Source organism: Azolla caroliniana, unplaced genomic scaffold (assembly GCF_043228905.1).
Source record: "Azolla caroliniana isolate FFs.n. ecotype wild unplaced genomic scaffold, voAzoCaro1.0.p SCAF_2, whole genome shotgun sequence".
Classification (NCBI taxonomy): Eukaryota; Viridiplantae; Streptophyta; class Polypodiopsida; order Salviniales; family Salviniaceae; genus Azolla; species Azolla caroliniana.
This window is the reverse complement of record NW_028230437.1, coordinates 25,987,610-26,002,687: the sequence shown is the minus strand read 5'-3', so window position 1 is coordinate 26,002,687 and position 15,078 is coordinate 25,987,610. Positions and strand designations below refer to the sequence as shown.

Below are 15,078 nucleotides of genomic sequence, written 5' to 3'. Positions count from 1 at the left end.
GATGTGTGTGTGTGTGTGTGTGTGTTTCTCTGCGTTATCTGATCTTTCTCTGCAAACCCTAAAATAGCGAGCAATTTTCTTCTTCCTCCTCCTCCTCCTCCTTTCTTCGTTCCTTATCCCTCCTCTCCCTCTGCATCATCATCATCATCATCATCATCATCTTCTTCTTTTACTTCCTATTATATATATTTCAGATCGTCTTGTTTGTTCCTTTCTTTCTGTGCGATCTGCACTTTTCTCTGCATCTCCTCACCTTCCTCCATCGCCGCTCGGGTGCTATGGGAAGGAAGAAGAAGAAACCCGAGGACGAAGACGAAGATGCAGAAGGCGATGCAAAAGATGCAGATGGTGATGATGACGACGACGACGACGACGGCGACGATAATACACCTTCTCTGATCGGACGCATAGTCCAGAAGGAGTTCAAAGGATTCGGAATCTTCTCAGGAAAGGTAGTCTCTTACAGCTCTTCACGCCGTTTCTATAAGGTTGTCTATGACGATGGAGATAGGGAAGAGTTAGATATTCAAGAAATAGAACAAATACTGGTGGATTCAGAAGAGAAGAATAGAGTTTCGAGCAGAAAGAGAGGTATTCGAGATGGTGGGATCGATTTCATCACTCCAAAACGACAGAAGAGAGAACTGATTGTCAAGAACACGATTTCTATCAAAAAATCTAACGGCAGAAATTATAAGGTTGGACCATCATCATTGTCATCGAGACAAAGGCTAAGTCTTGGCAAAGACGAAGATTTTGTTCTGAAATCAGTCACGAGAGATGAAAAATTGATAGAGGAAGAGAAGATATGCGAGGAGAAAGTTATTGTTCCCTCACCCCTTCCAAGCTCGAGAAGAAAAAGGAAATCGGAGATTGTTGCCGATTCTTCTATGTTCAAGTCTCAGGAACAACAAAAGGCTGAAGAGAGCTCGGTTTCAGATGCTGAATGTTCAAGATCAGATAATGATGTTGATGAAGATGATAATTGTGATGATAGTGGTGATGAAGAATACAGTGATTTTGAGATGGAAGGATCCAAAGAAGAAGAAAATGATTCCATTTCATCTTCAAGCTCAGATGAATCTTCTTCTGTTGTTAGGAGGAGAAAGAGGAAGACAAACCCAAGTAATGTTGTCCTTCCAGAGTTGATCCCATTGCCATGTTCATCGTGTGATATTGCAATATCAGAAGATCTCGTGGTAGAGACATGTGCAATATACAGTGTTCTGAGGTCTTTTAGCCTTGTACTGTTTCTAAGTCCATTCGGGCTTGATGAATTTGTCGCTGCATTGACCAGGCAGATACCGAACAATTTGATTGACTCCATACATCTTGTGCTAATGCAAGCTTTAAGGAGACATCTCCAACGCCTCTCTAAAGAAGGGCACAAGGAGGCTAAAGAATGCTTAAGGTACGGTTTATGTTCTGTTTTGTGAAGCGTTGGCTTTTATTGTTTTTGATTCTACAGTGAATGCACCTAGAATCATTATTTGATATGAAAATTTTGATATTATCATGCCAAACGTTGTTTGGTACTGTTTGAGCTTTGTTTGTGAAGAAGACATGCTGGTTTTCTTGTTCACATTGAAACGAAAACAAAATTTTGATCCTATCATGGAAGCTTGTAGCTTTTTTGTATTATAATGATGAGGAATGTTTTATGTTCAAGGAGCCTTTAGCGGAGGAAAAAAAGCATTTGATCTTTTATTCTACTTTGAAACAAAAATTGAAGGTTTTAAAGTCTTTTTGATATGATCATTTCAAAGAATGTTTATATGGTAAGCTAAAACATACCTTTTTTCATCCACATTGGAACATAGTCGTGCTTCAATTTTTTGATGTTATCATACAATATGAGAATTTGGAGTGATTTATTGTGCTTAAAAATGTTTAAACTATGCTCTTCTTTCTTGCAAGAAGAAATACTTTTTCTTTTTTTTTCCTATTTTGAAACAAAAATATAATTTCAGCATGTTTATTGATATTTTCATGCAAGGAAGAACCTAGAATTGTTTGATTGGTTTTCCTTTTCTATACTCCAGGCAACGAGATTGGAACCTTTTGGATAATGTTACTTGGCCCGCTTTTGTACTCGTCTTCTTAGCTACTCATAGATTTGGTAAGATGTATGGGAAAACACTGTCTTCACTTGGACTTCTCGACTCGGAATATTACAAAGTCCCTTCAAAGACTAAGCTTGCTGTTCTAGGGTTCCTTTGTGATCAAGTGATGGAAACAGAGGAGATCAGGGCAGTGATGGATCTTCGTGAGCTGCGATTTACAAGCCAGGTTAGGCAGAAGGAGAGAAATCTTGCAAGAAAAGGAGCATATTTGTCATGTAATCAAGAATCCATCAGAACAGATGAACAACAAGCTATAGTTAACAGCAACAATGTTTCCCAGATGAATGGACAATTGTCACCTAATATACCCGCTATTGATACCAAATCTATTCAGAATCAAATGTCCACCCATACGAACAATGATGAATGTATGCTTTGTGGAATGGAAGGAAATTTGATATGTTGTGATGGATGTCCTGCAGCATATCACAGTAGGTGCGTTGGAATATCAAGAGCTTCCCTACCTACAGGTGATTGGTTCTGTCCAGAATGCATTGTAGAAAAAGATGGTGGAGAGCAATGCAAACGTATGGATGGATTAAGAGGAGGTCACACCATCGGTATAGATCCCTATGGCCGAACTTTCCTGTATGCGTGTGGCCACCTATTAGTGTAAGTACTTTATATGTCAATATGTTTAATATCAAACCTTTTTATATTTGTTTGGAAATCAATGTGATTTTCCCAGAATATATGCCACTCATTGCTAAGTTTGACACTTTTAAATGTTCTGATGATAGTTCCTTTTTTTCCTCCCATTCCTGAACAGCAGTTTCCATTGTGCTGTGCATGATATACTATGCAAAGTCTGCATATCGTTTTTTTCGCTAATCAAGATTGCATCCCTTTCTCGAGGATAAATTTAAACATGAGTAATTTCATAATCTCATCATCAATTTTTCTTATTGAGTTAATTTCATCATTAGTCTTGTGTACAGGGTTCTATGTAAAGACTTGATATGGCAACCTTGTTAAGTTAGGTTATCCTTGTTTGCAGTTAAAAAACCTTGACAAAGCTGAAATCAATTTTCCATTGCACACCTTTTTATTTTTTAGCAATAGTTGTACTTTTTGAGTTCATATGAATATTCATTGTTGTATTAGCTTGTCTCTTGTTAACTTGCATTCTTTACACTGACACCAGTGAGAACATGATGCAGACTGGAGTCTTCTAGTTTTACAGAGAGCTCCTACAAGTATTACAGTAAAGATGACATTTCAAGAGTATTGCAAAGCTTAGATATGTTGAAACCTCATTGTGACAAGATTGCAAAGGCTATACGGCAACTATGGGGGTTACCAATGCTATCTACCAACTTAGATGCATCTAATAATTCGCAATCACCCAATCCAGTTAAACGTGTGAATATACAAGATGGCTCTGTTCTCCAAATAACAAATGAAAGTAATCGTGGAGAGCAGAAAGAATCAGAGTCAGGCTCAGTAATATCACAAACAAAAGTACCTGAAAAGCCTTTCGATGAATCTATGAACCAGGATTCTGCAGTTGCATCTCTGGAGACTGTTGTAAAAGTTGATCCAGATATTAATGTACAGTCAGAACCTTGTGTTGTGAATTCCAAGCAAATGGAACCTGTCATAGAATCAATATCTCTTGAACATCTGGATGAATCATTTATGTCAGCAACTATTCCAAGTACTTTGGTCCCAGGACATGACAATGATAATAAAATTTCAAAAGAAACCTTGATAGATGATTCTAAACTCCAGGAGCTCATACCTGGAAACACTGACAAGACTGAGGGAGGAGCTTCCAACTCCTTGGAAGGAACTGTCAGCAGTATGGCCAAGCCTCTTGAAGCAATTACTCCACCCTCCATAGGAGAACAGACAAAGAAAATAAACACCCAGTTAGATGAATATGATTTTTCTGTGATGAAAGAAAGATATCTACACTATGAACGTCTACGCAATGAGCATTTTCAGAAAGCGATGTCCTATACCAATCGATATTTGTTGGGAGATGCCTCAGCTACAGCAGCAGCCAACTTAACTTTGGCTACTGGTGATCAGAATGCGCCTGCAAAAGGGTTGAAGAAGAAAAAAGTGGTAACAACAATTGCTGAACAGCTAAATGCTTTTCTTCAGTCACCGCCACGCTTTTCCTGGCCAAGCATGAAGAAGAAGCTAATGGAAATACCAAAAGAAAGGTGTGGATGGTGCTTTTCCTGCCTTTCAGGTTTGAAAAGAGGATGTTTGATGAATCAAGCCTTTGGACAGCTTGCATCTGGAGCTGCATGTGTGCCTGGTGGAATCAAACCCTCCAAATCTGGTGAAGGTCATTTACCTGGTGTTGCTGGGTATCTCCTTCATATGGAAGAAAGTGTGCACAGTTTATTGCAAGGGCCTTGGGAGAATCTGCAGTTCAGAAAGCTTTGGCGTAGAAAACTTGAGCAAGCGAGCTCTGTTGCTGAATTAAAGCATGCTCTTCTAGATGTGAGTTTTGAATATCCTGCTCCCTCTCTCTCTCTCCCCCCAATAATACTGTCACTCAGGTGTCTCAATTGCAACAATTTGTTTACCAATTGGGAAACAAAATATTGGTAAAGAAGTTGTTGGAATTGAGACCTATAAGGTGACATTGATACCATACGAAGTCGTTGTTGTAGCTTTGTAGATTTTTATTATTATATGTGATTGCAGTTTGAGGCCCATTTACGAACAGTGACTCTTCTGGAAGATTGGTCCAGGCGACTAGAAGATGCGCCAACGTTTTTCTTAGGAGGTTGTTCTTCATCTACACTGAATGAACCATTTTTAAAAAAAGCAACAAGCAACAAACGTGCTAGGAGATCTGGTTTAGCTCGACGAAGGCCAAAAGGCCGTGCCACCACAATTGGAATAGTGCGATGGGTACGTCGGGGGAAGCTAGCACATAGAGTGTCTGGCTGGGCAACTTTACCAAGCAAGGTGGTGAGAAAAGCAGGCCGAAATGGTATTTACGATTCCTTGCAATTCTAGTTTATATGTTGGGATAACTCTGACAGGCCCCCTTTCCTCCTTTTCTTTGTTTTGGGTTGGGATAGTTCAGAGTATTTCAGAGTTTCAAAGTATTTCAGGCAGGGACTTTAAGAAAAGCTCAGAGTATTTCAGAGTTTATTTTTATATTATAAGTAAGGTCGATCACTTGCTTATCATGACAACCTTGATTTCAGGTGGATTAAAACGCATCATAGGGGTTACATATGCTGAAGAAGAAGAAGTTCCAAAACGCAGCAGACAAGTAGCATGGCGTGCAAGAGTAAATGCTGCTTGCACTGTTGCTGAACTTGCGCTTCAGGTTACCACTGGTTAACCTTTTTTGTTTAAAGCTTCTGTTCGTTATTTGTATTTGTTGTTTTTCCTTGGTTGGTCTATACTTTATTATGTTCTTCTCTCACAGGTTCGGTGTTTGGATGCACTATTTCGATGGGCAGATTTACTGTCAAAGGTTGATGTAGTGCCTTTGGAGAATAACACGACAGATATTACAAAGCCGTCCATTTGTGCCAAGGAAATAAAAGGCGCAGTTACATTATATCTGATTCCGTCTAGACTGATTCAAAATCCCGGTGCAAGGCAAGGTATCCCTACAGCTAATCAGGTTGTTAAGGATTTGACACCAAAACCGAAAGATCAGGAAACTTGGGTTGATGAACGACAAGTGCCATTATATCTTCTTAGGGAGTTTGAAGAACGAGAGAGGTTGTCTCTTCAGAACAAAGTGACAAAGTTCTCTGTCCTACAGAAGCAGCATATTGAAGTTAAAAGACAAATAAAAAGGGATTTCCTTAAGATCCTTTGGGAAAGAGCTGGTTTCTCTACAGCAACCAAATTGGTGATGTCAATTACATGTAAATATTGCAAGGAGAAGATGGTAGCCAGGTGGTTCTTCTTCTCTATTTGGCATGTGATTTGATAAATTTTAATGATCATAAAGTGTACGGTTTTCAGAGTATTTGGCAGTTTTTGTCTCGAGATGCATGCTTGGACCTGAAACCTAAACTCATGACTTTCTTGTTTTTCTCTTCCTTTTTGCTGTTTTTTTTTCTCCTTCAATGGGTTTCTCTTTATTTAATATTGACGTTTGTAATTTCAAATTTTTGGTCTGGTCTGATAAACTCAAATTAGCTTTTATGAGACAAAGAGCCTTGAAGTTTGGCAAGGGAGGTATATCAATCATGTGGATGTCCCTAAAAAAGTCAACCACTGTTGAGGATCTTTTAGGTCCAGGAGTCACAGCTTTTCATCTATTTTCAATATTCCTTCTTCACTATTACGTTTAAGCATTACATGACTAAAACTGTACCAACTCCCCATATTTTTATTTCTGATTTCAAATTCTTAAACTTTTAGAAACTCCCCATATATTCCTAAATAAAACTTACTGTCCCCTGGGATTATGCCAGATATTTGTATTACCTAATTTTTGCTTTCAAAGCAATTCTATTATTGTGCCATTGGGTAATGATGTGTTCATGGTGTAAAAAAATTGGATCACTCATGATATGGCACTGGAAGAAACATTAGTGCTCAAATGTATAAATGTCAAAATGTCAACTAATTAGTGCTTCAATATAATGTAGCAGTAACAAGTAGTACCTGAGTGAACATTAGTAATGCCCTTGATCATTAGAGGCTGCAAATTATGAAGAACGTCCTACATTCAAATCTTAGAATTGTCAATAACAAAATTTATTGATACGTTTTCTTGCAAGACAACTTTGGACAATCAGCATATCCAAGAAAAGAATGATGTGCATTCTCACTACCTGTCTATTGTATTCTTATAGTTTATGATTAAAATCCGTTTAAGTTAGCCTTAAAAGCACATATCTATGAACTACCACCACAAGAAATCCTGTCATTTATATCCTACTATGATTTTATTTTTGTTGACTAGTGCCGTTGTATAAAACACAAATTTAGGAGCTGCTTATGTTATGTAGTAAAAATGTAATTGGTTAAAATTTTACTAAATCATTTGAAGTTTTATATGTATTGAGAGAAACATCCAGAGTTAACGTTCTACTCTTTCATGTGCAGTTTGGCAGTGCAATGTCATTTATGTCGAGGTAAATATTTTTTTGCTGCCATTTTAATTTCTTACAAACACTCCTAGTATCAAAACCTAACTCGTGCCTTTTGAATGATAGAACCATTTCATAAGGATTGTACTATCACATCGTATGTGGAGGGATCTGGACAGATGAAAAATACATGTTGTGGGTGTTTAAAAACACCTGCCAAACTCCTATCTGCCAATACCACTGTTGGAAAGCAGAGATCACCTTGTACAGTTGAGGCATTGAAAGATCGGAATATTGTGACAAACCATGATTTAGAATCAAGGAAGGCCTTTATACCTCAGACTCCTAGGCCACAAACAAAAGTTGTGTCAGATGGTATGAGATTCTCCAACTCTATCTCAAGGAATATTGAGAAGAATGCCTATGAAGCAGTTTCCTGGAAGCAAAATGAAGCTCATTCCAGAATGCACATTAAAAACAATATGTTGCTTCCTCTTCAAATGAATGAGCAGGTTGTAGGACATCCAAAATGCTTTATTTGTCAGAAGCAGTATAGAGTTGATCAGCTCTACATCAAATGTGAATTTTGTCCTTGTAAGCTTCAATCTTAACAGCTTCTTGACTTCTATGTTTTTGTTTTTTAATTTTGTAAATAGTGTCATCTAATCATATATTATGATTTGCAGTATGGTTTCATGGGGCAGCGTTTGGAGTCACTCAAAGCAATGCTAATGAAGTTTTGGGATTTAAATGCCATAAATGTAGGAAAAAGGGTATGCCACCATGCCCTTATGGCACAAAGAGTAAGATCCAAAAACTTGTTATGCAAGATCGCATGTTGGCGCCAGCGTATACACCTTCACAGAATAATGTGGCTATAGAAGTTGGAGATGTTTACAGAGCCAAGAGGACTCCATTAGCGATTGCAGTTGGAAATCACCACCATCATACATCTCTTGAGGAAAACATCCATTTTCCTGCTGAGGTCAAAGTGCAATCTCAAGTAGACCCCCAAATCCCTATTCAAAGCATAAATGGGCTAACAGTGGATGGCATTCCTCAATTTCCGCAGGCATTTAGTGGTTTAGGTGGTGTTCAAAATGGGGTAACTCTATCAAAACCAACATTCTCGTTCACTGAGCTTTTATCTTCTGAGGATGATGGGGTGGAGCAACTTGGGTTTGACAGGGATTTTGATCTTGATGGATTTGATGTTTTCAATGTTGATGCATTAATGGGCTCAATTAGTTCAACTACTGTTTGCCCCGAAGCAGAAATAACTTCTCAAGATGTGCCCCACGTCTTCATGGATGGAAATGAAAGTATGATAGAGAACATTAATGCTGCTTTGGAACTAAAGGATGTTCCATGTGCTGTTTGTTGTGATGGATCCGTACCTTCTGATCTTCAGTGTGTTGGCTGTGGCTCTGTTGTTCATCAAGAATGCCTTGCTACTGATTCAGCTGCATGGTCATGGACATGCCATGGCTGGGCATGTGATACTTGCAAGGGTGGATTCTTAGACAATCAAGAAGATATTTTCTCAGGATTTGATGCATCCGGTGGGTAGCAAAACACTGTAAACTATATGAGTTTTGGCATTAATTGTGAAGAAAGAAAGGTAGTTGTCAATGAAGGTGATTGATTTGAGGCTCATGATATCATTATATACTGATGACAACAAGTTGAGAATAATTGGAAGATTCTATAATCGCTGCTTAGTTGCTATAATGTTGGGAATAATCGGAAGATTCCTCCGGTATCCGCTGTACTAAAATGAGGTGTGGGAAGATGTTGAGGATTCTGACATTGTCCCTGGTTCATATGCTTTTGAGCAAATGCGTTAGGTATGTGAATATATGAGAGTGAGTGAGAAGCTAGCAGTGCACTGTGCACTTTATTTCTTCATGCACACTGCTTTTCTTGTTCTTTTGGGGGTTCATACACGTCCCAGTATACACACAATGCTATATGGTGTCTTGGTTCCTGATTGTATCATACATTTCTCAACTTATGTTATCTTATGTGGAGAAGCAGAAACAGTGTTCTCAAGATTGTCGAGAATATTGTGCTATCTGAGCAAGAGCAATGTCGCAATAACGACAGTATTCTACAACATCTAACATGAAGTGGTCAGAGTTCTACTTGATAGCTCTTGCCATGTGTATGTAGACTAAATTTTTGTGTTTTTGATCAAGAAAATAATTATTTATATATGTTCCAATATGTTATCACTTCGGTAGGCTATACAATCACGGTAATGATCTTTAAAAAGACTACTTAAATTGTGCTCTAATTCTGAGCCAACAAAAACTGGTTGTCTTAGACGATCTAGCTATTAGGAGGCTCATAGATTTTGTTTTACAGAACAAAATTACCAATTCACCGAACCTCATCTGCTTGCCACCTGCTCATGGATTTTGTTAATGGCATAAGGTTTTGTGAGTAACTTAGGTAGAGTCTATCAGAATTAAAATGGGATATCTGGGAGGTTGAGTGATCGAATTATGCATCAAATAGTGGCCATTCATAGCCTCTAGTTTGATGACTTGCTACAATTGGGGGATGTGATGGATCTTCAGAATGGGGAGTATTCAGATATTGGGCATTTGTGGTTTGTCGTTTATGTATACATCTGACTAACTATCATAATGCACATGATTAATATAATACATCATACAAATTTCTGAGGATATCTGATAATGCATTCAATATGCGGCACGATTTCTGAGGATATCTGATATTGATTTACAGGGTCTGTATGTAGGCTCATCTTCTTAAGAAGGCTAATTATTGAGGACTACTATTGTACAATCTGAGGTTTGGACCTCTCTAAAGAAGAAAAGCAAAGAAATCTAAAAGATAACACATTTGGTGTTGGATATGTAATCTTACTGTACATGAAGAAAAATATTTTTACCTATGAGTTGATCAAATTGAAGAAATCATTTAAGCAATAAATATGCATACGAAATTCATGTGAGTTGATCAAATTGAAGGAGCTATAAAGATGCATAAAGAATTTATGTACTTCAATACAATAATAGCACTTCGTTTCAATGCATCTTTGCTCGACCTGTATGCCTATGCCTTCGTTGAGAAAGTTTAACGGTTCGGTTTTTTTTCAAATCGTTAAATCATTAAACCGTGGTTTCGTTTTCAACTTAGGTAAAATTTTAGTTTTTTAATTTTTTAATTTTTTTAATTTAAAATATTTTATTATTTTACATTTTTTTAAATTTGAATGATGTTTCTAAAATGTGAGAATAAGGTCTAAAAATGAAAAGGTTGTTTAAAAACAAATTTTAAAATTTAAAAGAAATGTTGTCGATTGTTATATGTCATTTAAGCTCCAAGATATTGGTATTCCATCGGACAACATAGTTTTAACCTTGCAGTTACAGAGAACGGCTCTTCATAATCTATTCTGTTTTAGAACTATTAGGCAGCTCTTGTGGACTTCCTACAGCAGAATAATAGGTTACCATCTTTAATAGGAAAATATTAGAATAATATTTTATGCAGACGTTTACATTTCTGTAATGATTACCATCTTAATGTAAAATTTCTACATAATTGGAGATATTAACATCAAATTTTAGTTGCACGAGGCAAGGGGGTTCTAGCTGTTTCTCTTTAACCATTACTACAAAATAGAATTCACATAATAGAAACCGGGCATTAGAGAAGTGTCTGACAGTAGTATACATTCGTAGTATATAGCAACATATGCTAAAGCAGTAGCAAACAAACTATGCCCTCCATTATAGAGTTCAAAGGACTTTCTGTGTATAAACTGATGGAGATGAAAATGGTAAAGTATGGGTGTTACGCAAATATTGAAGCAAATCATGGTCATTACAAAGGTCTTCTCATCTTAGTATTCAATGGAAGTTCTCTACATGAAAATTGGCTATACACGCTAAAGAAATGTTGTAACAAATATTGGCAAATCATGCCCATTAACTTACAATGGTCTTCTCATCTTTATGTTCAATGGAGGCTCCCTATATGAACCAATGGAGCTGACAGCCCTCCTTTGGGGCCTTCCAGATTGTCTTCTCATTGAAATATTCAGTGTGTCAAACCTCTGCAATAATTCCTCCGTTTCGTCTCTAGCTTTTTGTCCCAATGTTATTGGCTGAACATCTATGACACTCATCTTACCTTCTGAACTCGGTTCAGTTATCAGTTTATCTTCTGAACTCATGTGACCATTTGAACTCAGTTTAGTTATCATTTTATCGTCTGAGCTCATGTCACCATTTGAACTAAGTTTAATCAACGTCTCATGTTCTGAAATCAATTTAGGTTCTGATCCCATTTGACCTTCAGATGTTATCTTATCTCTTGAACGCATTTTCGCATCTGATACTGAGAGAACACGACCATGCCCAACTACATTTTCACTTTGTTTTCGCAGTCCATCAGATCTGGTTGCTTTACTTCCATCTTGAGAGGAGACAAACTCCTTTGAGGTTTTGACACATTGTCCTTCGGCCGGCCTTATCTTCATTTTCATCGACTGTTGATGGCTACTTTTACTCTCTCTCTTCCTTACATTGCTGTTGCACGTGGCAGCTGAGAAATCCTTGCCTGGAAAACATAAGACATCAAATCTCTTGAACCATATGGAGATCGTGTGGTTCTACAGGATCTAAATCCTACATATGCATAAATGATAAGACTAACCGTTTGAATGATATCAAATAGCAGTGTGCTTCTCAAAGGATCTAAAATCAACAATATCTAACTAAATACCAGGATTAAGCAAATCACTTACATAGAGGGCCAAGTGTTTTGTTTCCCTTTATATCATCTGGTCCACTATGAGGAGATCCTTCAAAACATGCAACCTTGGGAACAAAAAATAGACATAAATATCATTTACCAGATCAAATCCAAAAGATTTTTTATATATAAAACACTTCAAATAACATCACATACGTCTCCCTGGGTACGCAACTGTGCACCTGAGTGATGATTTAATTGTTCCATGGACTCAGCAAGTTTTTTCTGTTTAGGAAAGTGTACCCTATCTCATATGATTACTAACAACAGAAGTACTAAAACAAAATCAACTGATTATAAGAAAAGAATCTTCAAACCATCCTGGGGGATGCTTGCACAAGAAAACATTTACTATCACAGAACTATGTTCAAATAGCAAAAAGAAATGGAAAACTATGAGCTTTCTAACCTCCATTTCCAGCTTGTAGGCCTTGTGAACTGCCGACATCTGAGTATTCTCGTGTTGAAGAACTTTCAGCTACACATTGCAAGCCATGTTTAATTCAACTGTTTTTTATAAATGAACTATGAAGGATTGACAAATTTTTATCACTCGTATATTCATGAAGGTAATTTATCATAAATTTGAGTATTCACAGTAGAACCTTCACCTATGGATAAAAATATTCAGGAATGCATCAGAAGAAATTCATTAATAAGAACCGGGAAGTCTTATTGAAATGTACCAACAGGAATCCATATGATTGATTAAAATGCAATGAAAAGAATTGACCATATCTATCGCATATGAGCCATAAAAATATGTACTTACTTTATCACGCGCCTGCATCAGGTCCTGCATCAACAAAAATAACGACCAAAATCACAATGTAGCTTGTTAATGCATGCAAAGTGTAAGTTTCAAAATATTTTATACAGATTCTCATCGATATTTATTGCACTAAATAAATATAGATGAGAGTGATACAGACTTTGAATAGCTGTGCATTATGTAGAATGATTTCATCATTTTGCTTTGTCTTTTGGCAGTACTTTATCAACAGTTTCTCCATATAACGCTTGTTTTCCGCAATCAATTCTCTGGTACATTTTTAAGATTAAAATGGTCCTCAAGGAACTAACAGAAATACAAATGGAAACAAGAAAAACTCGAAGAGAAAGACGCGCAGAAATGGAGAAAAGAATGGAAATTCATACTCTTTCTCTTGCAGCAGTCTTCTCGAGGCAGCTAGATCCTGGATTATGATCACACCGAAATATCGATTAAGTTGCCATACTGCGTAATATAAAGATTTCTGTAGTCTAATAGATCCTTACGTAAAGAAAGGAAAACTATTTGATATCACAAGCATAACCTTGGTTATGCCTCCAGGCAGTGTATATAAGCTACGCTCATAGAAAGAAAGAGTTTTCTAGTCCAAAAATGACGATAGTATTCACAAAAATGTCCCTGGGATAGAAAGAGTTCTACATATCTATATAAGTTAACTTCATAAAAGAGTCTGACAGAATTCTCTACTTAGTTCGAAATCATCCTCATTCTGCACATTTTCTGCTCCGAAGTCATTATAGCTGTCGTGGTCTAAAGATAATCAGTGAAAGCAAGTGTGAAATATTCTCTGGAACGAAAGAATTACACGTTTATCAAGATGGTGAAACCTTGACGATTTGAGAAATACGAATTACCTTTTGTAGCTGAGCTTCGATGGAAACCTCGAAATTCTCGTGTGAGCGCAATGGAGTGTTTGTGATCTCCGAGAGCTTCTTTCTGTTGGTTCCACCTCTCTGGGCCTTGCGGATAGTGTTTTCGTTCCCCATCAAACTTACACTACAATCTGTGCAGAAGAAAACTTCTAATCCCCTGAAATCCGTGAAGATATCCTTAAGATCACTGAAATTATTTCTAAATCACAAGAAATTGTGATTCTGAAAGAAACGTCAGATCGGGGAAACGCTTATTTACCACAGATATCTTGCAGGAGGCAATTGGGACGAATCTGAGCAGAGGAGCCTTAACTCGCGCGGCTAAGAAACCCTAAACCAGGAGGTGCACTTCTGGAACCCTAAAACCCGATAAGCTAAACGGATTAGAAACCCTGAAAATGCGATCTGAGAAAAGACAGTAAGGCGATGGGGGAAACCCTAATTGGCGATGAATCCGAGCGATCAGCCCAGGCCCGCTTCATTTCAGGAATTTCGTTTTGAAAAAAATAGAAAGAATAAAATTTGAAATAAAATTTAGATAAAAATCAAATTGTTTCTACGATTCACGCAAACATAACGTCTTTTTGGATGGACGGTTTCACACTTGGGCGGGGCGGACATGCTGATGATGATGATGATGAGCCTCCTCCATTCACACCATCCCCAAATGAATGCTTCTCCTCAATCCTTCCATTTATTAGAGAGCCTCTCACCCGAAGCTCTCGATTCATGTCCGACATTCACAATACATTGATTTTCCGTCCGTTGTCCGCCTGCCTACCCATCCATATATACTGACTGTCACCAATTTATTGCACATGAGCTTGTAACACGCCCGGCCCCAACCAACTCCAACTCTCGGTAACCCACCTTCTTCTCCTAACACTTGTTGTGCACATGCCAATATATCACAACTCGTACTAGTTGTTAGTCCTCCTATCCCATTGATCTTGTCCCTTTCTCATCCATCTCAAGGTCTCTATATCCATCCTGACTTGAAGGTACCAAGATCTTGACTCTAACACCGTAAACTTCTCCATGGCGCCTAGGTATATCTTGGATTGTGTATCATTTTGTTTATGCCCCATGGTCCTTACGACATTCCTCGATTTTCCTCTGAGCTTGCCACCTTTCTCATCATTTGATGTGCATGTTGTCCACAAACTTTAGCAACACTTGTAGTAGCAGCGTATAAGGGTTGAAAAGGTTCATGGAGGAGTCATCTAAGTTGCCTGTATGTGTCTTCACATAGATATTAACTCATACTTGTAACATTTCATTCTATCACACAATTATTTAGCAACACATTCATCAAATTAAAAGGTGGCCAAAGCATTTTCTTCAAATTAAAATATGCACAACATGCTTTTGTGATGTCTCTGAATCTATGATCAATATAAATACATTACGTTGAACAATGAGAGGAAGGAACAATGCATGATCCATGGATAACGTTAATTAAGATGAAT

At 37.5% G+C, this 15,078-nt stretch overlaps 2 protein-coding genes across 2 annotated transcripts; one reads left to right on the top strand and one right to left on the bottom strand.

Moving 5' to 3' along the window:
- LOC147867858 (DDT domain-containing protein PTM-like) lies at positions 1 to 9,299 on the top strand. Its single transcript, XM_087315721.1, has 9 exons — positions 1 to 1,411; positions 2,043 to 2,735; positions 3,284 to 4,580; positions 4,788 to 5,079; positions 5,300 to 5,424; positions 5,527 to 6,008; positions 7,170 to 7,198; positions 7,280 to 7,747; positions 7,840 to 9,299. The coding sequence occupies exons 1-9, from the start codon at positions 279 to 281 to the stop codon at positions 8,721 to 8,723; spliced, it is 5,403 nt and encodes a 1,800-aa protein (XP_087171847.1). The 5' UTR covers positions 1 to 278; the 3' UTR covers positions 8,724 to 9,299.
- A 1,712-nt stretch (positions 9,300 to 11,011) lies between these two features.
- LOC147867857 (uncharacterized) lies at positions 11,012 to 14,087 on the bottom strand. Its single transcript, XM_087315720.1, has 10 exons — positions 14,047 to 14,087; positions 13,592 to 13,968; positions 13,103 to 13,140; positions 12,877 to 12,985; positions 12,717 to 12,740; positions 12,354 to 12,422; positions 12,101 to 12,169; positions 11,937 to 12,009; positions 11,360 to 11,749; positions 11,012 to 11,302 (listed from the first exon to the last, which is right to left on the bottom strand). Exons 2-10 carry the CDS (start codon positions 13,721 to 13,723, stop codon positions 11,121 to 11,123), a joined length of 1,086 nt encoding a protein of 361 aa, XP_087171846.1. The 5' UTR covers positions 13,724 to 13,968; positions 14,047 to 14,087; the 3' UTR covers positions 11,012 to 11,120.
- Positions 14,088 to 15,078: the final 991 nt, after the last annotated feature.

What these genes read in the sequence shown, in the direction of transcription:
- LOC147867858 (XM_087315721.1), top strand. Translation starts at nt 279, where the DNA reads ATGGGAAGGAAGAAGAAGAAACCCGAGGACGAAGACGAAGATGCAGAA. An exon ending in GCGTGTGGCCACCTATTAGT is followed by an intron (nt 2,736 to 3,283) that starts GTAAGTACTTTA and finishes AACATGATGCAG; the next exon opens with ACTGGAGTCTTCTAGTTTTA. An exon ending in GAGAAAAGCAGGCCGAAATG is followed by an intron (nt 5,080 to 5,299) that starts GTATTTACGATT and finishes CCTTGATTTCAG; the next exon opens with GTGGATTAAAACGCATCATA.
- LOC147867857 (XM_087315720.1), bottom strand. Translation starts at nt 13,723, where the DNA reads ATGGGGAACGAAAACACTATCCGCAAGGCCCAGAGAGGTGGAACCAAC. An exon ending in CCTACAAGCTGGAAATGGAG is followed by an intron (nt 12,170 to 12,353) that starts GTTAGAAAGCTC and finishes TTTCCTAAACAG; the next exon opens with AAAAAACTTGCTGAGTCCAT. An exon ending in GAGTTCAAATGGTCACATGA is followed by an intron (nt 11,303 to 11,359) that starts GTTCAGAAGATA and finishes TGAGTGTCATAG; the next exon opens with ATGTTCAGCCAATAACATTG.